Raw genomic sequence first — 27,639 nt, 5'->3', positions numbered from 1 at the left:
ATGTTTTCTTTTAATTAATAATGTGACAATGTCCATTATTATGGGTCATTATAAATTAAACACAATCAAATATATCATGTGGTCCTTCTACCATATATTACCCTAATTTGGCGTTCATACAGAGATCAAATAAAACTGAAAAATATTTACAGGCCCACGTTCAAAGTCGGACCAAGCTAGCTCTGCGCAAACTTTGCAATGACGGGGTGTGAAGGCCACCATTGACGAAAAAAAATATATTAAAATATGATGTTTACAGTTGGCACTTCCATACTTTAACACTTTGTATTTGCAGAGTTCACTTCGACGGAATCTAACAAATCGATTTCTTCACTTTTCTATAAACACCATCATCTATAACGAATCTCGTAGGGGGATGATTGTGCCTATGCGTCAATTTCACTTGGTCCTGGTCTTTGTTTGTGGTAGCGCGGACTTTGCACGGCCGTTGGGGACATCGCCACTCCAAAGTTTTCTTGTTCTCTCTGTGGAAGTAGAGTGTGTGCTTGTCGATCACCATGACTAGGTTGCCGTATAGGTTCTTTGAGAATATTACTGTAAAAACGATCATAGCAAGGTTAGATTATTCTTTAAGTTAATTTACCTTAAGACCACATGGTCTTAAGGTAAATTAGAAGACAGTATTTTAAAAGACTTCTTTTCTCAGGGCAATTATTAAAACTGTATAACCATGTGAATCTTACAATTATTTAATTATAAAAAAATGTTATATTTATTCCGTAGTGACGTAATTAAATTTATCTGTGAACTTTTCTCATCTGTGAACCTATACAGGGCGTCCCACGGCTATGCTACATGGAGGGAAAGTACCCTGTATAGATGGAACATTTTACTGAAAAAAGACATTATTTTAATTAAAAAAAAAAACAATTTAAACTGCATTCATAAGTTTTTAAATAATTACATGGGTGAACCGGGAATCGAACCCTCTACACGAGAAAAAATACCTTGTAGCTTTATCATACCGATCGAAAGGCTTCATCATAAGGATTATTTTTTGCTAAATAACATAGTGTATGAAATAAAATGAAGACCATGAATATTAACATTTTTTTATTCAAAATCAATCAATTTCATTTATCAAATGCTCAAAATGAGTCCCATTCCGTTGAATACAAAGTCGCACTCTTTTGATTATTTCGCTAAATTTCACATCAAATTCCTTTTATTTCTGACACTATGTTATTTAGCAAAAATAATCTTTATGATGAAGCCTTTCGATCGGTATGATAAAGCTATGGGGTAATTTTTTTTCTTGAACCCCGCTACGGGTTCGATTCCCGGTTCAACCATGTAATTATTTAAAAATCTATGAATGCATTTTAAATTGTTTTTTAAACTTAGATAATGTCTTCTTTCAGTAAACTGTTCCATCTATTATTATAGATGGTACATTCAAGGTACTTTCCCTCCATGTGGCATAGCCGTGGGACGCCCTGTATACTCGTAAATGAAATCGTGTAATTACCCGAGTAAAATCAATGACATATATTCAAATTCGTTTATGAAAACAATTGTACGACGAATCTCTGAGGAAAATCTATCATTGCATGTACATATATTATTTATAATTTTACTATTACATATATTATTTATAATTTTAATATTACAATCTAATACAACACAAAGGCAATGCGCAACTACTTTGATCAAACACAGATAAAACCAAGTTATAGTATAGATCAGCGGTCGGCAACCAGCGGCCCGCGAGCCTCCCTGACTATTTTGTATGTAATATTGACAAATGGCAATGTCTGATAAAGTCATAAATATTAACAAAGTGCGGCCCGCGACCACTTCGTTGACTGCTATGTGGCCCTTGGCTGCTAAAAGGTTGCCGACCGCTGGTATTGATAATGGGTTGGGAATCTCTTCCTAATCTAAAGTTTAATATACACTCCATCACGTATAGCATAATTCGATGCTGGATGGTGATGCTCCAACACACCACCAATGATCTCCTGCAAATGCGTCACTTTAAGGTTAGCCTTGCACTTCCCGCTGTATGTACAGGTCCACAACGTCGTCGCCTTGCGCTGTTTCTTCATGTAGAACGTGAACCCGTTCACCAGGATCAGCTGACGACCTCGAGTGTTCTTCGTCCAGGTCACTGATAACAAATATAAATAACATTCAGTTCGGATCGTTCATGGTCATCAAATTTACTCATAATTATATCAGGGATTCAAACTGGAAAAATTGTACTGTCTATAAATTGCAAATACAGATGTCAATCACAATGAAAAAAATCAACGATGATCAACTCTGGCCAACGTGGTCGGGGGGTAAGTCATGCGCCAACGCATGTCCTCAGAGGTGGTCGAAGGTTGTATACCTTAGAATGCAGATGTCGCTAGTGACGTTGTCGCAGTTGCAATTACTAAATTCGCGTTAATTGACGGCTGGTCAGGTGGCGGAATTGGTAACGCATTGGACCAGCAATCCAAGGATGTGGGTTCGAGTCCCACATTGGCTGATCATCGTTGATTTTTTCATTGTGATTGACATCTGTATTTACAATTTATAGATTGTAATAATGTGGTACGTCCCAAATAAAAAGAAAAAATATATTAACATTTAAAATTGTACTGTGTGTGATAAAAATAACAAATAGAGTCCGTCTAAATAAGTTAGCTTAAACTTAGCACCGATTTGAACAGAACAAAGTGAGAAAGTGTCGTTAACTCATTTATAAACGACATATTTTCGTTAACATTTGACATTAATGATGAAATTGACACAGTATGTCATTGCAAATGCAGAGCCAGCTTGCTACGACTCTAATCCTCAAAATCCTTTCAACCTTCGAAAATAAGTGTAATCTAATAACGTAACAAAATTATTTAAATATAGCCAAATAAGTTTGTCAGTAACAAAAGGCGCGAAATTCAAATTTTCAATGGGACGATTACCTTTCGCGCCTACGTTTATTAGCCGTTTTTTTTCTACCGACGGAAATGGCTTAACAGACTATATCATTTCAACATAGAAAAATTCTACATTGGTTATCTGAGTGACTTTATCTGACAACCAATTATGTTCTTAATTAATGAAAAATTTGTTCAACTGCACTAGTAGATTTATTTAAGTTGATACTTAAGTATTAAGTTTATTATTGCATTTGCTTGTGACTTTAAGAAGGAAATGTCAGCAACTAGATTCGAAATTGAAAGCAGAGGATACAATCAATATAAAAACAATGATAAGAATAAACCGAACTTATAATTTACAAGGGCTAGTACACAGTGATACATACAAATAGCAGCAAAGAAACGGATCATAGTTTCTTATAAATCCCGTTCCTTATTACAAAATTCGGAGATTTGTGGTTATGTTCCAATGACGCTCTAAGTATTTTCCTGTCATGAGAAGCGAGGAAATGACTCTTGCACTTAAACTTGTAATTTGTACACTTCCACGATATGTTCTTCGCTCTCGCTGTGTTCCTGCAGTACGAGTATCCGTTTATCAGCACCATCTCGTTGCCTCGTGTGTTCAACGCCCAAATTACTAAAAATAAACAGGTATTGTATTTGTACCTACGAGTGAAATTTATTCTCTCAGGTGCTAATATTGGTTGATACTGAAACTCGTATTTTAAAGAAAGTGTGTAATTGTTTATATACTTATATAATATAACTATATAATTACAAGGAAAATATTCAAAATGAGAAATTATTACTGTGATAAACACAAAAAAATGCCCTTTTGAGGATCCGAACCCGGGACCTCCTGCTTCGTAGGCAGGGTGACTACGGACTAGACCTCTTAAGTTTTTTATATATCCCGTTCCTTATAACAAATTTCGGAGCTTCATGGTTATGTTCCAACGTTGCCCTGAGTATTTTCCTCTCTTGAGTAGCGAGAAAACGACTCTTGCACTTGCTGTAAGAATTCGTACACTTCCAAGATGTGTTCTTTTCTCTCGTTGTGTTCCTGCAGAACGAGTATCCGTTTATCAGCACCATCTCGTTGCCTCGTGCGTTCAATGTCCAAATCACTAAAACAAGCAATAGAAATTGTACCTACGAGTGAAATTAATTCTCTTAGATATACTTAAGTATGTCCCAGGAGGCGTCGTAAGCCAAGAGATTGCATATACTTAAGAAAATTCAACCCATGCCGCCGTAGCCCGGGTGACTGAGTAGTTTAGCCATCTGCCGCAAATGCAGACGACGCTGGTTCGATTCCAGTCCCGGACACGGACACTGGTGGCCTTGGTCACTTTTTCTTTCGTATATGACATCTATTTCATTTTACAGATGGTATAAGTTGATACTGAAACGCTAACTTTATAGAGGGTAAAATTATTTATTTATACTTCATTTTTATACGTAAAAATTCCTTATAGGTACAACATTACATATAAGTATATTTATTTTTAAATAATTCTAAATAAATGATATAGGACCATATCACGTAATTAGTTTTCATACATTAAATTTTTTTTAAGCTTATTTATTGTACCATTCATATAATACGTGCTTAAATATTAAAAATTTCACTTACGCGTAGAATCTAGTCATATATAAAGGCTAACATTATTATAGTAAAACTGCTAAAACATAACATATATCAATAACAGAAACAAAACGGTCTAACAAGATGAGAGGTCAAAAATGTTCCAAAGTAGGGACGAAGTAGACTCTAGAATATACTAGACCATTTTCGTCATATTATTATATCTCGGATCCTATGCTCTGAAGTTGCTGAGGACTCAATAAAGCTAAACGCAGCGATGACAGAAAGATCAACAAGTACAAACTTAATAGAAGCAAAAAAAAATCATAGTCTTAAGCTAATACTTATTTTTACGTGTTTCTTTTGGAGTACGTGGGGTACCGCTGCTCATGCACTATTTGTGTTTAAAAATGGATACCTATAGGCTCTCCGAAACATGTCACGCGAGTGACTAGATATACGTAAGTTATATCGTACAATTTGTTTAGTTTTTGTATAGCTCAAGACATTAAATCAGAGTCTTTTAAAAACCCCGTTATCCGTCACATAGAACTTCGGAGCCCCGTGATTATGTTCCAAAGTGGCCTTCAGTATTTTCTTCTTATGAGTGGCGAGGAGGTGGCTCTTACAGCGGTTGTACGAAGATGATGTACACTTCCATGATATCGTCTTCTTTCTCACCGTGTTCTTGCAGTACGGAAACCCATTAACTATCACCATCTCTTTCCCTCGGGCGTTCACCGTCCAGATTACTGTGAACGGGAAACGATTGTGTATAATTTATTATGTAATTAATTGAGAATGTATGCATATAAATTATAACTTCAGGTTTCTTTCGATGGATGTACAGTAATAATAATTAAATGCATGTAGATATAAAAAAAGACGTTTTGTCTAGAATCCTTAATTTATTAATAAAATCTTTATAATACATACTTGTAAAAAAAATTATAGAGGGGATCATGTTATCATAAACGTCTAATTTAGCCGTGCGATGTCTTGTGTTGTGGTGTACTAGCGTCAACGAGTATATATTGTTGCCTAGTCACCTAAGACAGCGCAAAATCACGCTATTTCACAGTTTTACATAAATTCCATTCCGTATAATAAACTCAGGTGGATCATGACTGTGGTTGAGATCAGCACGCAATATGACTCTGTCCGGCGTAGACAGAAAATGGCTCTTACACTTGTGGTGAAGAGTACATTTCCAGGAGATCGTGTTCTTCCGGATACTGTTGGGGCCGAAGGAATACCCGTTGATTACTACCAGCTCCGTTCCCCTCTGTGTTCTGCTCCAGATCACTAAAAAATAAAAAATAATAACATTTTAACTATAACGTGCGCTATGTTCACTGCTGTATTTAAATAGAGAGTATCGGAAAACTTTGTCAAAGTAGGTACATTTTTATTCAAGTTTAGTAACATGATACGCATATATTTCGAGAAAGACTAGAAGATAGGAGCATAATTAACAAATTTTATGATAAAATTCACACACAATATGTTATTTTATTATTCATCAAAGTTGAACATATTTATATATATTTAATGTTAGGTATATATATATATATATATATATATATATATATATATATATATATATATATATATGTATATTTATATTTTTATTATATGTATATTTATATTATATGTATCGTGTATATTTTGATGTACTTGCGTATGTATGTTAAAATTCTTTAAATTAGCGTTGCGTCCTTATATTAAATTTTGTTAGTAGTAGTAGCAGTTGCACCGCCCACAATCTCTCTGCTTTGCCTTAAGGTTGACTGGTAGAGAATGCTTTTGGCATTAAGTCCGCCTTTTGTACGATAAGTTTTCTTTTGTGCAATAAAGTTTAAATAAATAATAAATAAACATGAACTCTAGACGACCGTATGTCTATCTGCTTATATATATAAACACTATCACGTAGGCATCACCAGTCTATGCGTCCTCATTTATATTTCAAAGGCTCGCGTTATTCTAGGTAGCCCAACGTCAGATAGGTAATTACTAATTATTTTCTGTAATGATCGCTTCACATCTTAATATACAAGCCATTTCGTATTTGGAATGAAGGCGGCGGGTGATCGTGTTCTAAACGCGTCTTCACAATTTCGAAGGACACTGTGGTGATGACGCGCGCCTTGCACGTGCGGCCGAAGGTACACCTCCAGTGTACTGTGCTCGTGCGACGGTAGTTAAAGCAGAAACAGTAGTCACGTAATACTAGTACCTCCTTGCCTCTGGATGTCCTCGCCCATAGAGCTAGAACATGCAGATAATTTGGAAATTTAATATTGGAAGACAAGTAACAAGGCGTGCGGCTAGCTACCATACCAGGTATAGGTTTCGGATACAGGACACAGCACACACAGCAAAGCAATGCCAAAATCGGCCTTTCTGCTTTCAGGTTTGTCATCAATCAGGAGTCTCATTTGCCTTTTATTAGCAGTCACGTCTTAGTTTCACTTAGGATTTAGAACAAATGTATAAATACATAGGGGAGAAGTTATGAAAACACCAGAGCAAAACGATGAGGTCTTTAATCAATATCCTGAGACCTGCAGGATTCTCCAAGATGATTAAACATAAAATACTGATTCAAATTTTGATATAGAAGCCGTTCCGTATAACAAAACGAGGTGCCTTGTGGTTATGGTCAAAGTTACTTCGCAAGATCTCTCCCTCTTTGGTGGCAAGGAAATGGCTTCCACACACACGGGTCAGCGTGCATCTCCAAGATATGGTTCTTTTGTTCTCTGCATTGATATAAAATGGGTAGCCATTGACGATAGCCGTGCGCTTTCCTCTCATATTTTTGGCAAATATTACTGAAACAGAAATAGGTGAAACAGGTTCTTATACGTTTTTGAAACGGTTACCTTTGACATTAATGATTAGGGTATAACTTAATATAATGAAAAAAAAAAGTAAAACTATTGCCTTCATGTTCAGAGTAATGCTTAAGGGGATAGTGGGCGACCGCTTCTTCATAAAAACGTACTCCGAAATTTCCTCCCTGAATATTGACATTATATAAAATAATTTTACACAGTTTGATCCTACCGACTGCGCCAATGTTAGATGAATGAAAGATCGAGATCCATAGCAGACTAGTTTGTTTTCAAAATGTGCAACTATCGACATACTTGTAAGTCTACCCTACGTAACAGAATCTACAAAGGTTACATATATTAATTAACTCCTATGTATTTTATGTCTCTTCTTTTGACTTAGACTTTTTTCAGTGTCCCATCCTCTTACATGTTTGGCCCTAATGACTGAAATATAGTTAAAGGAATATAAAACAAAGGAAAACGTGAAATAATATGGCTAAAAATTAAAAAAAATATTTCATCACAAATATACCTAAATATTAATTTCCGTACATGGAACAATAGGGTTTCGTACGGTTGAGAGACGTGCGTGTGTATAAGCCAGAACCAACACGTATGAGCCTTTACGACATTGTCTGAAATATACTAAAGGGTTACACCATACAACTACTTTTGATGCGTTGTCTCATCCGCTACTATTGCCGACAGTACACCGAATAAAATTATACTGTATCTTTCCCATCACGGAACAATGGTGTTCCGGACCTTTGGGAGGCGTGCGAGGAGCCGAAGCCAACACGTAGACGCCCTTTTGACACTTTAATGAAATGTAAGGGGTACACCGAGTATATATTATTATGTTACACTTTGATATAAATCCCGTTGCGTATGACAAACGCGGGTGCCACATGGTTGTGGTCAAGGTGAGCACGTATTATCCTTCTATCCCTGCTGGCGAGGAAATGGCTCTTACATCTTATGTTGTTGTTGCTATACTGAGTGCATTTCCAAGATATATTTCTGTTAGTTATTGTGTTGATGCAGAAACTAAACCCGTCGACGATCACTATTTCTTTTCCTCTTAAATTCTTGGTCCAAAGCACTGAAGAACACGAAAAAAATTATGTTCAGGACTGTTAAAGTGTATCTAGATATTCTCGGCCTGATTCTAATTTTAAAAAACGTCAAAAATTTTATCTCGATTCGATATTGATCGGGTCAGATGCGGCCCGCTATGACAGATTCTGCCAGTGTCAAAAGTGACGTTTCTGTTTGAAGAATTTTTGACTTTTATTAAACTTAGAATCAGACCGAAAGTTTACAAACGTAGAAAAATACGCAACATCATTTTTCTATTTAAATACTTATATTTTATAGTAATTTTATAGTTTGGGTGCCCTAGGTCAAACAACAACAAAATTTTATAAAGGTACCTACCTTACATAAACACAACCCCGAACTTCTATAAATTCTATCACGTATGATATATACGCAGTGCGGGGCGGCATGGTTTTGGTTTAGATATTCGCGGGAGATATTTCCGTCTCTGGTGGCTAGGAAATGGCACATTTACCTAATGACATTTCAATGACATGTAAGAGGTACACCGAAAACCGTTATACAAATGTATATTATTATGTCACACATTGATAGGTATACATTCCGTTACGTATGACATACGCGGGTGCCACAAGGTTATGGTCGACGCGGGCGCGTATTACCCTTCTGTCCTTGCTGGTAAGGAAAATGCTCTTACACATTATCTTCCTGTTGTCATATTGAGCGCACTTCCAAGATATGTTTTTCTTACTTATGTTGTTGATGCGAAAAGTATAACCGTCAATGATCACCATTTCTTTTCCTTTTATATTCTTGGTCCAAATCACTGCAAAACACGAAAATATAAATATTCAGCACAGTTAAAGTGTTTAAAGATTAGTTTACGAACGTGGAAAGGGCTTACAAAATATGGAAAAAAATACATACAAAAAATTACAAAAATATTTATATTTTACAGCAAATAAACATGTACACGATCTCTTTGCACAAAAAAAACATAGATATTATAAATAAAATGCAAAGGTACGTCATACTTTGATTCCATCACGTATAACAAAAGAAGGTGCCACATGGTTATGCCTCAGATAGGCGCGGATTATTGTTACATCCTGGACGGCCAGGAAATGGCTTTTACACCTTTTAGTGTAATACTTGGAGCAACGCTAAGATAAATATGTTTACATTATTTACATTATTGAGGCTAAATGCAAACCCATCGATGACCATTATGTCTTTTCCTTTTGTATTTTCCATCCATACCACTAAAACAACAAGCGGGATATGAATCATTTCACATTAAGGTAAATGTACCTACATAAACACTATGATAAAAACTTTTAGTAATGACTTACACTTTAATGTATAGGCTCCATCATGGAGCACAAACCCAAGCGCAACATGGTGATATTGGTCATTCACGAAAAAAACGAATAGGTACTTAGAATATAACACATAAAAAAACCGGGCAAGTGCGAGTCGGACTCGCGCACGAAGGGTTCCGTACCATAATGCAAAAAAAAAACGAAAAAAAAGCAAAAAAAAAAACGGTCACCCATCCAAGTACTGACCACTCCCGACGTTGCTTAACTTTGGTCAAAAATCACGTTTGTTGTATGGGAGCCCCATTTAAATCTTTATTTTATTCTGTTTTTAGTATTTGTTGTTATAGCGGCAACAGAAATACATCATCTGTGAAAATTTCAACTGTCTAGCTATCACGGTTCGTGAGATACAGCCTGGTGACAGACGGACGGACGGACGGACGGACGGACGGACGGACGGACGGACGGACGGACGGACGGACAGCGAAGTCTTAGTAATAGGGTCCCGTTTTACCCTTTGGGTACGGAACCCTAAAAAGGGATATGTATTATTACACAATAATGTAAATTTATATAAACCTAATACGATACCAAAACCTTTTAGCAATAAGTTACATTTTAATGTAAATTCCATCACGAATAACAAACGCAGGGGCAACATGATTGTGTTCGAGGTTGGCGCGAATTATTTCCCTGTTCCTTGTAGCTAGAAAAGTGCTCCTGCACTTCCTTCTGCTGTTATATTGCGTACATTTCCAGGATACAGTAATCCTACTAGTGGTGTTGACGCAGAACGAGTAGCCGTTGATGACGACCGTCTCCTTCCCTTTCACGTTTGTGGCCCAGATCACTAAAATGCAAGTGATTATGATTAAAACAAAAATACCGAAGTGTAAAGTTTAGTACTCTAGACAAAAAGTATCAGTTTAAATCTGCTACAATAAAAAATGTGAATAATCCGCGTATGCAATTTAATTAATATTTTCACAATACACGAATCATTAATTTAGTGCAAAAAATATGCAAGACGTAGGTACACTAGAAATAAATGTCTGCTGGGATTTTAAAAATACGCATATTTTAGAGATAAGCGTATGGCTTATCTCTAAAATGCAAAATTGTGAATAGCGTAATTGTAATTGATTTAAACGTGCTTACATACAAATGATATAGGTACATACACATGACATAGACATGATATGGGGTACTTAATGTCATAGTCTGTAGTAAAGTCCATCTCGTATAATAAATCTGGGGGCCGGATGACTGTGATGCAGATGGGCGCGAATTATTCTCCTGTCCCTGGTGGCCAGGAAATGGCTTTTACACTTTTTTCCTGCAGTGCATCTCCAAGATACGTTTATTTTATTTGCGTTATTGATGCAGAATGAAAAGCCGTTGATAATAACTGTCTCCTTTCCTTTTGCATTCGTGGCCCAGATCACTGAAATACAAGTTAAAATTATTTAGAAAAGTAACTACCCAAGTGTTTAGAGTACTAAAAATAACAATTCAACTTTCCATTCTATATGCTACGAAAGATATTAAGTAAAATTTATAATTAACAGTTTTGAACGATTCACGGTTAGTTTCACTAGACTTATTAAATTAATTAAATTTTATATCATTTATTATCAGGCAACTAAGGCCCATAGATACATACCTTACAAACTAACATACATACAATAGTAAAAATCTTACAAGCTAAAAATTATTTCGACGTCACGGCGGTTTTTAGTTGTGTCGCATGTTCCGGAATACAAAAGGTAATCACGGTCCATATCCCGTCGATATAGACTTGTCTTAGATTTATAATTGATTAAAATGTCCTTATATAACCGAATTATATATTGTAGTAAACACCATCTTTTATGATGTACGTTGGTGCCGCATGGTTGTGACAGAGATTAGCACGGATAATCCTCCGGTCCGGTGTGGCAAGGAAACGGCTTGGACATCTTCTTCTGCTGCTCTGTGTGCATCTCCAAGATACGTTTATTTTATTAACATTGTTGAGGTAGAACGTGAAACCATTGACGATTGCAGTCTCTCTTCCTTTCACGTTTTTTGCCCAGATTACTAAAAACATATCAAATATAGAATACTGATACAGAGTCAGACCAAGCTGACTTGGCAAAGACTTTGACGTAATATTAAATTCCTGTTAATAAATTATTTATAGCATTTCCACACTTTGTCACCACAAATTCAGTACATAGTTCGTGTACGGAATATAGGTGTTAGTAACACGAACGAGCAAGAGTAACAAAAAAGAGAAAACAGAAAATGTCGTCTCGTGTAGGTATCAGTTCACACAAATAAACGTAAAATTAACTTAAGAGTCAAAAAATAACAATAATAGATTTTATAATTAAATTAAAGAGCAGACAGCAATAGCAAAATCATACTTAATAAATAAAACATTTGTGGACATTTTCCAAGTATATATTATAATTTAAATACAACGCACACACGATTCAAAAATCTTATTTTATAACCGCTTGTTAAGACAAGTTGTCGCACAGATTTATAGCCTGACGTAAACTCCATCTCGTATAATGAACGCAGGGGCCTCATGGCTATGTTCCAGGTTAGCTCGGATTATGGTTCCGTCCCTGGTAGCGAGGAACCGACTTTTACACTTTTTTCCTGCTGTGCATCGCCAAGACGCGTTTTTTCCGTTAATAGTGTTGATGTAGAACGTAAAGCCGTTGATGATCGCAGTTTCCTTGCCTTTCCTGTTTTTGGTCCAGAAAACTGAAAATAAAATAAACACATAAGTAAGTATATTCAAATAATTTATTTACAAACAAGATATACAGGGTGATTCAGGAGACGTGAGCAGGACTAAATGAATAAATGAAATTAATAATTAGCTTAAATCTACAATGGGCCGGGCCCTTGAGGCATTGTACCAAGGATGCTGGCGGCATTTCCTCGCTGTGTTTTCCCTTTATTGTCAATCTTGTGGATATTTTAGTACTACCTTCTTAATCTAAATTAAGAAGGTAGTACTAAAATATCCACAAGATTGACAATAAAGGGAAAACAGAAGTAATGATTTCTGGATGATCGTAGTCTCCTTCCCATTCACGTTTTAGGTCTAGATCTTTAAACATACTTGGGAAATAAGGATTGTGAAGAAATAACTAGGCACAGATGAATGCAATTTTTCAAACAATGGCATGTACAATAGAAAAAATAATCATTTTTGGGCACGTACAAACCCCTTCCGAACTACGGCAACCCATAACCAGGTCCGCTTTTCCTTTAATTGTTGGTGTGCAATATTAGTTAATAAAATCTTTGCCATTAAAATTTACCATGGAACATTGAATAGTCAAAAATATCAGGAAATATTAAACATGGCTGTGGATTTAGTAGATATGGCAATTCCATTAAATAATTTGAATAATATCATCTACCAACAAGACGGCGCCCCTGCCCACAATAGTATCGCTACGAAACAGTTTTTAAATGAACATTTTCTTGATCGCTGGATGGGCACAAATGGCCCTATTAAATGGCCACCACGTTCACCCGATTTAACACCGTTGGATTTTTTCATTTGGGGGTACCTTAAAGGTCGAATTTATGCAGATATTTACAACTCGGTACAAGAGTTAAAAGACGCAGTGCATTATCATTTGAACAACATACATCACAACGCCTTGTCTAAAGCTACCAGAGGTGTTCTGAAACGCGCTCGTGCCTGCATTCGACAAGAGGGAGGCCACTTTGAACATTTACTTTAATGTAAAATTATTTTATTAAATTTACCTAACTTCTGCTGTCCCGATTTTTTTCTTCCCATACAATAAAATGATCCCCTCATGAAACTGAGTAGATGTGCGTCAAAAAAAAATTTCATCAAAATTAATCATTTTTAGGGACAACTCACACTTGACCAAAATTTTGACTATACCAATTTTTTTTTCACAAAAAAGTACCTAATGTTTCCTAAGACAGTTTCCCTGTATCTCTTATACTTTAGGATTTCCCCATACTGTCCCACTTAAAAAAAACACACTGTATATAACACAAGCTACCTCGGCACTTGCGGCTGGCCGCTTAGGCGGTTCGATTGAGCGGCCAGCCAACTGACGCGGTTGATATAGCGGTGAAACCGCGATGCAACCGCGTTAAGCGGCTGGACCGCTCGGCATCTTGGGTCCATTAACAAAATGGACGCCCTTGAGGTAGCTTGTGTTATATATTTGTTCTACCTAAAACAATAAAAGAAAAATAAAAAAAGACACTGGATTCATCCTTTACTAGAAACACCCAACGAATTAGGCCAGTTCGCAAGCTGCTTTCAAGAATTGTTATTTGCTTGCTTTACTATAAAAAATAATCTACGTTTTTTATTTTTAATTATTAATAGATTATTCTATATGTAGATATATGTTAGGATAAGTATATTTCGGTATGGTAATATCAAATAAACTGTGTATGTTGGTATTACATATGCTTATCTATGACATGTATGTATGTCACTTCCGTCTTACCGTTACTTGAATAAAATGTGTGTTCGTTCATAGCTCTCCGCTTGTTTCATTTATAATAATATATAATATTGTAGTGGACGAACTCATCGGCGGCTCGCCGCACCCTGGACGGCTACCGTGAAAATCGAAAATCGTCAATTGCGGGCATTTTTCTCTGTCACTCTAATTACGCCTTCATTGGAGTAAAAGAGAAAGATCCCCGCAATTTGCGAATTTCTGTTTTCGCGGTAGCCCCTCTGAACCGCCAGTGCGTATAGACAAGTTGGCGGCCAGCCGCGGAGCGGGCCGCAGCTCTTCATTCAACCGCCGCGGTTGAAATTTTGTGGCGGTTAAGTGCGTACGATTACAGGCGGTTGCATATTAAATTGAAAAAGCGGCTGGCCGCGCGGCCAGCCGCCCCCGCAGTTAACCGCTGGTGCGTAAGGGCCCTAAGATATAAATAAAAAACAGCATTTGAATATGAAAAAATTATATTTTGCTTGCAAATTTTATGCCCTGATGTAAACTCCGTCTCGTATAATGAACGGCGGAGCTTCGTGGCTATGTTCAAAGCTGCCTCTTATAATTTTTCCCTCGCGGGTGGCCAGGAAATGGCTCTTACACCGTCTCCCCATTGTGCATCTCCAAGACATATTTTTTTCACTTTTAGTGGTAACGTAGAACGTAAAACCTTTGAAGATCGCAATATCCTTTCCTCTCAGGTTTTTGGCCCGGGTAACTAAAAATATATGGGCAAAGATAGTGAAAAAGTACTGACAAAGATTTCAGCGTAAAAACAAATGGCATTTAGATTAAGATTAGGTATCATTATTTGCACTGTCATCAAATTATCATTTTCTAGGTGTATTTTTTAACAAAGCACAAATAAAAAGGCAAGTCAAAATATTTAATATCATAAAAGTAATTGACAATTAAAATACAATTACAATTATAATAATCAATTACTTTAATGAGAATCACGAAATAAAGTCAATTATTTATAGGCACGATAATTATAACTAGAATAAAGTATCCACTTAAAATATATTGCATATCAAATACAATTAATCTTTACTGCATACCTCAAACGACACCAACTGATATAAATGAACTTGATAAAATAACTCATCATCATCAGCCTATCCACTGCTGGACAAGTGGATATAGGCCACTCCCATGGCACATCACTGAGCTTGATCCTCAGTCCTCCTCCTCCAATCACCTGCTTGCTGCTTTCCGGATATCGCCCCACCTAGTTATAGAGCGCCAAGCACTGCTTGTGCCATCCCGTCGTCTTCACTCGAGAACCAGTCTGCCCCAGCGGCCATCGGTTCTTCCCTTGGTTCTCTGACGGATAACCGCATAAAATAAAAACGAACTTAAATAAAGTTATAGAGCTAAGTCATAGTTTTACATAAACTCCATCTCTAATAACAAACGCAGGTGCCGCGTGGTTGTGCTCGAGGTTGGCGCGAATGATCGTCCGGTCCGGTGTAGACAGCATACGGCTCTTGCAACCCATGCTGCTGTATGTACACTTCCAAGATACGTTCACACTGTAGGTGTTTATGCAGAAAGAAAAACCATTGATAATCACAGTATCTTTTCCTTTCTTCGTTTTGGCCCATATCACTGAAAACATAAATATTTGTGAGTGACCCGGTATTTGATATGTCAGTGTCCCACGGCAGTTTTGTTGTTAAAAATAAAAATGTTATAAAGCCCTGAAATCACTTTAATATATTTAAATATCTAATAAAACGATGTCGCGAAAGCGGGAGTGAGGGAAAGTGAATGATAATAATGAAATAATTTTTAATAATGGCCTTACAAAAGTTTAACAGATTACCTAGGTAACTGCTCAGACAGGGAAGGCTAACTAAACAAACACCAATGCATCTCCTTATACAGCTGTTAGTCATAATTTATGTCGTATAATTAATGAGAAGGTGACATTTTGGATTCACCTATTTAATGTGCTGTTACTTATCACTTTAATTTTTTGTTTACTTTTTTCTCCGTTTCTGTTCCCTCCAACGCTTTCTTTGTTTGGTTAATTCTTGTTCAGTAAGATGAATTTTCTTCTTTCGATATTTCTTTAGTCTTTCTAATTCTTTCATCTTGAAAATTTTGTATTTTTGAGGGTCATTTTTTATTTTTTCCCGGTACCTCTTCGATCTTTCTGCTGTTGTTAACAGCGGATATTTCTCTAAAAGCAAAAAAATATATATAATCACTACCTGTCCGGTAGGTAACGGTAAATAACGGCCGATGATCCTCATCCGATAACATATCACAAAACACACACAACAATCCCGGGTTCGAATCCTGGTAAGGGCATTTATTTGTGTATTCATCACAAATATTTGTTCCTGAGTTATGGATGTTTTCTATGTATATAAGTATTTGTATACAGGGTGGAAAGGCACGACGATCCTTTCCGGAAATGGGAGATAGTTTAGCCTAAGCTCTATATTTTCTCCATAGAAACTATGTTAATATGGGCAACCGTTTCTAAATTATGACCTTTTAAACATCCACGCAAAAAACTACTTTGTTCTAACCCTAACAGGTGACAGGGTCAATGAACTTACTTGTAAACAATCAGTATTCGACAGGAAATTATGCTAATTTGTTGCCATCTAACCATTTTTAGGTCTGCTTACAGCACGGTAAGAATCATTGCAGGATTTTCGCTTTCTTAGTGGTTCCACTTGTTCAATACTTGAATGAAATAGTTATGTTATTCCTTAATATTAATAATACTAACCACAACATTGTTTACAACGACAGTTCAAATGGTGACATTGACAACCACTCAAAAGTACGCAATCGTCTTATAAATATCTCTGGTTTCCTTGACTGATAAAAAGGTTTTAGTTTCTTAACACGTTTCACAAAATTATTTTCGAATAATTGGAAACTATTTAAAATAATAAAAAATTACATGTAGGTTGTGTTAGTTGCACCAAATGAACTTGCAAAAATGAAATACTAAGAATAAATCAAGAATAAATACTTCTTCAATACCAAACTAACAAACCTTCTTGCGTGGTAGGAAATAGACAAGACGTCTGATGTTTGAAATTAAATTTTCATTGAACTATACTTATTGAATGTCATATTCTTCAAATAAAAATGTTAGATGCTCGTGGCTATTTAAATTTGTGGGGCTGTGTAAAAGATATGGTGTACCAAACCAAACGGAATGTGAAACTGCGGACGAAATGAGACAAAGGCTAATTGGTGCTTTCTGCGGAGGATAAATGACGAAGAGCATACACTATATCGCATGTGCATCGACATACTCGGGTACGGGCTGCGGCGGCGTTGTAATACACGGAGGTACATTTGAACACCGTATGTGAAAAGAAGATAGTATTAAATATTGGAAAAAAGTAATTATCTAAGAAAGTAATAAAATTGTTTGTAATATTTTTGCATGCATTTGATTTATTTGACATTTATGCGTCATTCATACATCATTTCGATACTGTCAACGATCGGAAAAAAGTGTAAAGTCCCGAGCTTTCCCGACGGAGATCCTTAATCTAGCCGTCATGTGCACATGCTATAGGGTTATCACCACAGTTAAAAAGTAGTATTTTTGCAATTTTTATTTTTTACTCAATTAACGATTCTTACCATTACCAATAGTCTCTGTATCACTTAAACGACCTAATACTTCCGGGAAGGATCGTCGTGCCTTTCCACCCTGTATATGTGTATATTAAATATATCGTCGTCTAGTACTCACAACACAAGCCTTATTGAGCTTATTGTGGGCCTAGGTGGATCTTGTGTAAAATTGTCCTATAATATTTATTTATTTTATTTTATTTAACAATTCATAAATTTGCCATATTAATTGTAGTTTTTACTATGGCACTTATCCTAGAAACTGCTAACGTACTGTCGTACGTCCGAGTAGTTCTTTAAGTAATTATAGTCGGTACACTGATAATAATGAATAAAAGTCACTAAAACACCAAAATCCTTTTATTGAAATTACACTTTAAAATAAATGCCATTTCTCACAGTAAATGAAGGGGGCACGTGATTATGATCGATACTTCCGCGGAGCATTTCTCCTTCCTTGCTAGCGAGAAAGTGACTCATACATCGTGTCCTAGTCCAATATTGGGTGCACCGCCATGATACCGTCTGGTTTTTTGTGCTGGCCTTGCCATTTTTACAGAATGGGAAACCATCCACGATTGCTATATCATTTCCTTTCGTGTTTCTAGTCCAGACCACTGAAAAACATTAGCAATACATTAGCAACCCAAATTAAATTTATTTAGGTACATAGTTACAGAATCAGTTAAATAAAATCCTGAAATCTGTGTTCATTACCTGTCATATAATGCACAATACAGGGAGCGTTGAAGCAAGGAAGAAGAAGAGGAAACAAGGGAGGGCGTGCATGGATCCAGTAAAAGAAAAACTCAGCGTCGTGTCGTATTAGGCTGTCAAGGAGAATAGAATAACACTGATATTATATTATGTATATGGAAATCGCATCAAGAAATAGAGATTTTCTGTTTTTAATATTTCCTATTAACAAATTTATTTACAATAAGCGAGGGTAGTAAATAGGGGATATTACTGCAATGTTCTGCCGCCAGAGTACAGCACTACCGACTCTAGTAAATTCATAGACTAACTTATACATATACTGTGCCTTAAACTGTTTTTGACAAGTTTTCACAGACAATAAAATATGACATTGATGCGTCGAGGCGGTTTGTTAACAAGGGCCTACCGGTAAACGCAAACGCAACGAAAATCGAAATTTAGTTATAGCTGGTCAAACAGATCTTGTCAGTAGAAAAAGGCGGCAAATTTGAAAAATGTAGGCGCGAATGGATATCGTCCCATAGAAAATTTGAATTTCGCGCCTTTTTTTACTGACAAGATCTGCTTGACCAGCTATATCTACCTCTTTATCGCTCGAATATGCAAGAGTGATAGAGAGGCAGAAACCGAACTTTCGATTGTCGTGTTTCACGGTAGGCCATGTGATTGACCTAGTGACGCATGATGTGTCATTGATGTTTGTTTACTGTATGTGCTAGTTGTGCCACCTACGCAGAGCTTTGCCTAATATTCCCTATTGATTTGACATCGGTATTATATGTAGGTACATACTTAATTTAAAATTACATAACAAAATTAAACTTAGGTAATTGAAGTATAATTATGATAAGGTATTTTTATGGACTGCTTCAAACAAGATTGATTGAATGATTCTATTAATCTGTAATTATAAGATTTACACTTTGATATAAATTCCATTGCGGATAATATACGCTGGAGCATTATGGTTATGTTCGAGATTAGCACGAATAATTCTCCTATCCTTAGTGGCAAGGAAGTGGCTCTTACACCACCGATTGGCGCCGTACAGGGTGCATTTCCAAGACACATTCTTATTACTAACGTTGTTGATGCAAAATGTGAAGCCGTTGATGACTGCTGTGTCTTTTCCTTTTACCGATTTAAGCCAGATTACTGGAAATAAATATTAAAGTAAAACATTAGGTACAGAACAGTTTAAGATGCTAGTTAGGTATTTATAACAATACAATACAGCAATCACCCTTTTAGTTATTGTATATTTTACATGTAACAAAAAAATCTTACATTTTTAATCTTATTGCATGTTGGCTTGATTTTGCACAAATTACAAATACTTTTATACGTACAAAAATGGTTTTCTTATAGTAACTTGTGGTGTAATTTAATTTAAAATACCGACAGCGAATCTTCGTAAACGCTTTAAATAAATTCTATTTTAAATTCAAGTCTGGGTATTGGGTAATCTATCCGAGGCGTGGCATAGCACATTAACTTATCAATAGGTACACTTTTTCTAATATTGCACTACATTAGTAAATTTATTATAAAATACCAGAATCAGACTTTAACATAAACTCCATTCCGAATAATAAACGAAGGTGCCGCATGGTTATGCTCAAGATGTGTTCGCAGTACCAGTCCGTCCTTGGTCGCGAGGAAATGGCTCTTACACCTGTTCCAATAGTTCACACACCTCCAAGACATGTTCCTGTTTGATACATGGTTGATGGTAAACGCGTAGCTGTTTATGACCGCTATGTCTTTCCCGTTCATGGTTTTGGCCCACGTGACTGGAACACAATTAAACAGGTTACTTACTAAAATTTTATAGTCAACATTTTTGATACATTTTTTATAGTCAACATTTTTTTTGGCTGGCAAGAGCTGGATCAGAATTGCCGCAAATCGTGCTCAATGGCGTGCAATAGGAGAGGCCTATGTCCAGCAGTGGACGAGAGTAGGCTGATGATGATGATGATGATTTTTGATACAAGCTTTTATTGTATAAGTGACAGTTGAATTAAATAATGCAAAGTCGGTCTAATTTAGCTTTCAAAACTAAAAAAAATGTATATAAAGTATTTTATCCATATTTAAATTGTAAATATTTAACCAACTCGCAAAAAAAAAGTCAAATACTACAATGCTAATCAGTTTGTAGTGAAAAAGTAGAGTAGTAATATGTCTCCTATTTGTTATATTAATGTATGTAATTGTATGTAGATAATTTCGCCTTGTTTTTAGTGCCTACCAATACTTACGCGCTACGCTTGATTACAACGCTAGAGTACAGTCATGTAGATTTCTTGAAAGAAGATGAGGATTACATAACATTACAAAAAGGGATGGATTGGTAAATTAAATAATAGTTACAGATTGCGTATCATAACACAACAATTCGGCATATAGGTTCTGCCGGCAGGTTCGTAATATAGGTACCTTTATTAAACTAATTATTATGATCAACATTATAACATAAAAATGCACACAAAAACAAAGCTAACACTTATTTTATACAGTAGAATAAACCCCATTTCTTAAAACAAATGGTGGCGCCACATGATTATGGTCGAAATGAAAGTATGGTTTAACTACTCGCCCTTCTTTTTTGGTAGCGAGAAATCGGCTCTTGCAGTTGCTCTTGTATTCTGTGCACCTCCACGACACGTTAAAGTTTTTTGGATTTTGGATGCTGCAAAAGGAGAACCCGTTGACTATCGCTATATCCTTCCCTTTTTTGGTTTTGACGTATGTCACTGAAAATCAATTTATGCAATTTAAAGGAAGTCGCATTGGTATAACTTCGATTGCAAGTAAATTTTGAAAATTTATATATTTACTTAACTAGAAGCACCTTCTACTGTAGCAACAGTAAGCAAGAAACCTTGGTAAGCATTGCAGTAGATTAAGCGTTGCTAAAATATAAAATGTTTCTGGTTTGGTACAAATTAGCGATTTTCGAAATTACCCTGCTTTCGTAGTTAACCCATTGGCCTTAAAGAAAGTTGAGTTGAAATACCTACTATGAGGTTAGATTTATATTATTGAATAAACAATAAATAAAAACAGATTAGATATTATGTTTACAGTTTAATGAATTGATCGACATTGACTGATACTCAACCTTGCTTGAGCTAAAATAATTATGAAGTAGGTATGGGCAAATGACTTGGCGGCCAATCGCTTATTTAACTCAGAACATGTTTTTGCCTTCATATTATAAGTATTTATAATATAGACCAGCGGTCGGCAATCATCGGCCCGCGGGCCGCATGCGGCCCGCGAACCTCTCAGTTGCGGTCCGCGAGCCTCCCTGGCTATTTTGTATAATATTAACAAACGACCACTATTAATATTAACAAAATGCGGCCCGCGTCAACTTCGGTAACTACTATTTGGCCCTTGGCTCCTAAAAGGTTCCCGACCGCTGATATAGACCCTGTAAGGGCACAGCAATTTATACTTATATATACTTTTTATTAACTTTCTATAATAAACTTAATAACAAATAAAAAGTAACTATAGGTACGGTAAACATTGGAAATAACTAGAGTTAGACCAAGATAAGTCTGCAACGATTTTGATAGCACCGCAGTGCAAGTGTTATTTATACGTCATCATTTCATAAAAGTTTGACGTTTCTAACACTAACAGAAAGATTTAAGAAATAAGTACTGATTTATTTATTTATTCTATAGTAAACTCCGTTCCGACTTCCGAATGGTAAAATAATTATGGTTATGATCGAGGGTAGCGCGAATAATTTCCCCGTCCCTAGTAGCGAGCAAGTGGCTTCTACACTTGCGTCGGCCGTGGCAGTTGCAGGTCCAAGTTACGTTTGTTCCGCTAACCCGTTGAATACCAAATGCGAAGTCGTTGATTATCATTACTTCGTGTCCTTTTACACTTTTAGCCCGGATCACTGAAAAAAAAAATCGAACTGCTATTATATTTTTACATATATGCTCTGACCAGAGTGTCCAGCTTTGCGTATGTATTAAATAGTCAAAATATTTGTGTATATAGTCTACGTAGTAGTGTAGTAGCACATAGTTAGTGTAAGGCTGTAAGCCAGACTAATGACTTACTGTAATTTATGGGTCCCCCGTTACCTACGACTATTTTTCTACGTGGTCCAGAAAGCTTGATGACAAGTCTGCAAATGGAATTAAATAGTTACATGTATTTGCACGACCAACTATCTCAAATCAATACTGTAATCTCTCACTTACTGATAGTAGTAGGTAGTATAAAAAATGGAAAGACGTTTATTAAATGTTTTAATCATATAACTACAATATTATGCACAAAAATTATATATATAAAAGACAAACAAGCTTCTAGCATGATGCCAAAGCAAACTGATCTGATAATGAAATCCACTCATTTAAGAAAACTAGTCTTAAGTACGGCAAACGCTTTTTGCTTTAAAGTTATTATAAATAAAGAAAGGAATATTCATTTATTCCCTGGTAACACAAATACATAGTTAGTAGTATAGGTACATAAAAAAAACATCCACTGTAGGCAAATTCAATAGGTACATATCACATAATATGTCCTTACATAACATTTATTAATACAACGATAGCCATTTGGTAGGCTTGTAGTTGATGTAGTCAACTAAATTTTAAATTTAATCAATTCATAAAAACTTATCATTCTAACAAACCAAAGTTGAAGTACAAGTAAACCTTATTTGTCTTAATCCAATGGATAATACCTAATTCCCAAGGTAGGTATTAACTGGGTGAACAGTACCGTCTTTACCATAAGGGCACACGGGGCCCGTGCCCAGGGCCCCCATCCTCAGGGGCCCCGAACGACAGTCAGTAATAGTATATTTGATTACCCATAATAAATAGAAGATATAGTAGAAAAATGTTAGTCTAATTCGCTTTCTTTAATTTCCAAAAGGGCCCTAAATTCTTATATGCCCAAGGGCCCCAGTATAGTTTAAGACGGCCCTGTGGGTGAATCAACTTTTTAAGTTGTGTCACTCGGTGTCGCGCTCGGTTAGTTGTCCAGGGGCAACTGCACTTTAAATTCAGATTTTATGGTATTCAAATTTGTCAAACATACATTTTGGTGACTGTCATAAACCATAACAATAATGGACTATCTTCTATGCATGTTAGTGGAATGTGATAAAAGATTTAGTCTAACAAACTGTACTACTATTTTCACCTGCACAACGACTTCGAATAACGTTGAATTTTGAATAATTTTACGCGCGACATGTTTCGGCGAGCATGTCTCCTTTCTCAAGCAATAACAGTGCGAGCAGCGTTCACGACGGCCGTGTATCGCGTACTGTTATTCAATGTTAGTATGTCTCACAACAGTTTAAATTCGAGCCAGAATAACAACACAAAATCTACCTATCTACTTAACACTAAACGCTTGTACACATATAAATAGTGATTTAACAGGCCTAACGTAATATTGTTTCTTTACTTTTACGCTTCAGCTGGGCTGCACCAGATGAGGTCACGGATGACTGACGCTGACTTCCCAGCTAAATGTCAGATAAGATAAAAATAACGAAATAATATTGCGTTAGACCCGTTAATTCTATCCTACCTACAGTTTGATTATAACTCCATTTCGAATAATAAAATTCGGGGGCGCATGACTATGATCGAGAGGGGCGCGAAGAATCCATCCATTCTTGGTAGAGTGAAACCGGCTCTTACAAACATTGTTCTGAGTGCACTGCCAAATTATCTTCTCTTTGCATAGTTTGTCGTGGCAAAAAGTAAAGCCGTTGACTATAGCCGTCTCCTTCCCTCTTATATTCCTTACTATGGTTACTGCAAACAGAAATACAAATAGGCATGTTTAGTACCCAATTTCAAACTTGTTCATAAATAATTAAGAGAAAATGTGTTAGGTTAGAGAAAAACTTTGGTGAAAGTTTAGGCCATTCTATTGTCATTAACAAAATTTTTATTTCAATCAGTTTCAAACGTACAAATAAGATTTTTGATTTATTTACATTAATTGAAATATGTATGTTTATATTTATGTCATTTTATTACACATACACACGTTTACATAAAACGGATCAAAACAAAGGGAAAATAAAAATGCTATGTACAGTCGAGGACATAAATATGTATACATTTCTTCACCTTAACCCATTGAAATAAGGTGAAAAAATGTATACATATTTATGTCCTCGACTGTACAAAGGCGAACTTATCTTTAAAAGGGATCTCTTCCAGCTAACCTAATAAATATGAAATATTATCCGGTAACGATCCGGTTTTATTCTGAATTAATTATATTATATTAAGAAAATCCTGCGATACGTGAGTTCAGGCACGTGTTTCCTTTCATTATTTTGTAATGTTCATACATTCTTTTTTAAAGATGGCGGCTCATCCGAATACTTCCGAAGAGATGATTTTCTTCTACGATGCGACTCAGTTTGAGGGAATGACTGGATTTGTTTTGTTCTCTTAGTTATAAACATCAAATCAGATTTGCTTGTTGTTGATTTTTTTCCTCTTTTGTCATCTTTTGCATACAAACCGTTAATGTCCCGATTATTCACAGCTTCTGTTATAACATCCTGCGATATGCACAAAGTTTTGCAGAAAAACTTCTGACAAACTTGTTTTTGGTTATCTGACTCACCTAAAAAGCATTTTTTTGTATATTTTCTAGGCTTTCTCGATGACTGGCGAACGTTCACAACTCTTTTCGGCGGCTTAATGACAACATGAGAAAGAATATAGTGTTTCTTTGCTTTGAAGTCTAATGACCAATAATATCGGCACACTTTGTTCCTTTCATCTTCATCAAATTGATCGTTACACTTATACATGCATTGTGAACAATCGCACGTCTGTGGTATTTTGGCTTTTTGTGCCTTTCTGTTAGTCACGTAGGGTAAACCATCAATTCGTCTCCTTTTTGCTTCTTTACGAGACCAGCGTTTACTACTATCCGCAGTCTGCAACTGTAACGGGTCAAGCATCGAGTCAAAAGACATGTTATCGCCTTTGTCCACTTCCTGACCTGAAATAGAAATAGGTATATCTGATGTTTAAAAAGTTTTCAATAGGTATCGTTCATAATACGTGGTTTTTAAAGAAAAAGTCAGCAGTTCAAGTACTTCATCGAAACAAAATTTATTTTTACGAAGTAAAGATATGCACTTATCAAAACAGGTTAGTGAGCCCTGAGCCGATATACAGCGAATCGAAGTTCAAACCAATCATACCACCGTAATACAAATCCCTACCGTAAAACACCCAACTATAGTCCAAATCTCCCAACCATCGTCCAAAATGTACCCGAATATCTTAGTTAAGGTGAGACTGTTATTTATAATTAATATTTCCTTTATTCAACTAGGGTCTTAGGTTAGGATTTTACAATGTGGTTATAAAAGTAAAATATAAAAACACTTACAAAACATTACAAAAAATATATAAACACATTATAAACCCTATAATATCATTATTAGAGCTCACGAATTTTAAGAAAGTTTGATATAAACTCCATTTCGAATGACGAATTTCGGGGCCTCGTGGCTATGACGATGATTGGCGCGCAGAATCCTTCCATAATTATTTAAAAGAATTGTACTTTTACAAATGTTGTTTTGTGTGCATCGCCATGATTTTGTGTTTTTGCTTACTGTATTGACGCAAAACGTAAAGCCTTTATATATTGCGGTCTCCTTTCCTCTGACATTTTTTACCAGGGTCACTGTAAGCAATACAAAAATACCTACTGTTTAAAAGTTAACAAAAGAAATAAAATTTTATTTTTGATCAAATTATTCTAGGAACTATTGAAATAACGTTTTGAAACTCATGTACCTTGCAAAAAATATGATTGACTGATGAATCACATAAGATGTATCTCGGAGGCAGAGAGAGATTAAAGTGGAGATGGCGGGACTACCACGATTATTTTGAAAAGAGTGGCGGGAGTGTGTAGGTACTGGATAGGACCAAATAGAAGAAAGAAAATTATGGGTAGGTACCTCATTCTCAGTTAAAAAATACGAATATCGATGCTAATTTCTTTTTTAATTTACAGTTTAATAAATATCCCATCTCGTATGACAAAGTTAGGGGCCGCGTGGTTATGATAGAGTTTGGCACGAATTATCTGCCCATCTTTAGTAGCGAGGAATGTGCTTTTACAAATGTTGTTTTGAGTGCAGCGCCACGATATGGTGTTTCTGTGAACTGTACTGATGCCGAATGAAAAGCCTTCAATTATTGCTGTCTCCCTTCCTCTAGCATTTTTTACGAAGGTCACTGCAAATAATACAAAAAATTATAAATAAATAGTAAATACTTCCATACACAAAGCAGTAGAATATCGTAGGGTTTATTTTTCCATTTTTATTGTTTTCGTTTTTTAATAGTAACGTAAGTTCTTCACGCTATTTTTCTAACTACATAATTATGTATTTCGGAAGCGTACCTACCTGAAAATTCTGGTTAAAAATAATAAACTAAACTAAAGAGTTGTTTTGTCATAATATATAAATATTCAGAATTAACAAATAAGCTTTATTAAATTAAAGTAAATACATATATATAGATTGTTACTTAGAAATATAACAGTTTGTAGCATTTATTTAGTTCGCTTCAATCAAGTCTGATTGCGTGAGTAAAACAATACTTAACTGATCTAAACATAAGAATAGTTATTTTTTAGGGGACAAAGTTGTTGTTACATAATACTTAAGTAATTATTAAATTTCACATTGTGCATTAAATGCATCACTTCCGTAGCTGGGCATTTTCACTTAAAAGTGTACCATTTACTTTTTTTCGACTCAACTTCAACTTTTGGGTTATTTCTACTCAGAATCACGAGGACTAGGTATCGATTTAAAAGGAAATAATGTGTCCCAAAAAAAATGACAGTTATGGACAAAACCAACACCAAAAAGGCCATAGTCGGTATTCCATAGTAAGTTGGCCCTTAAACCAATTTGATTCGGGTTTTTTTTGTGAGTACCTCTTATGGTGAAGGATATTTTTGCTGAGTATCAACATCCTACTAGTGTAATTTTTTTTCTTTAATGTATTGTTTATCGGGATGTACTCA

The 27,639-nt window shown here is 35.7% G+C and overlaps 1 protein-coding gene and 1 non-coding gene across 18 annotated transcripts in view; one reads left to right on the top strand and one right to left on the bottom strand.

Annotated features, from left to right (window-relative positions):
* Positions 1-27,639, bottom strand: part of LOC134806060 (protein tramtrack, beta isoform) — a 552,198-nt gene that overhangs the window by 209,710 nt on the left and 314,849 nt on the right. The window contains exon 5 of one of the 17 annotated variants that reach the window (XM_063779315.1): positions 3,735-4,021. The exons of 14 other annotated variants lie outside the window; for them this stretch is intronic. In XM_063779315.1, the coding sequence (XP_063635385.1) occupies positions 3,774-4,021 (248 nt within the window). In that variant the 3' untranslated portion in view covers positions 3,735-3,773. Of the gene's footprint in view, positions 1-3,734; positions 4,022-8,944; positions 9,211-21,056; positions 21,312-27,639 lie in introns of those variants that run through there. 2 more of the 17 variants (XM_063779311.1, XM_063779320.1) reach the window with 2 other exon arrangements.
* Trnaa-agc (transfer RNA alanine (anticodon AGC)) lies at positions 2,426-2,501 on the top strand. Its single transcript has one exon. It is a non-coding gene; the product is annotated as a tRNA-Ala (tRNA).

The sequence above is a fragment of the Cydia splendana genome, chromosome 2 (assembly GCF_910591565.1).
Source record: "Cydia splendana chromosome 2, ilCydSple1.2, whole genome shotgun sequence".
Lineage (NCBI taxonomy): Eukaryota > Metazoa > Arthropoda > Insecta > Lepidoptera > Tortricidae > Cydia > Cydia splendana.
This window is presented reverse-complemented; position numbering and strand designations above follow the sequence as displayed.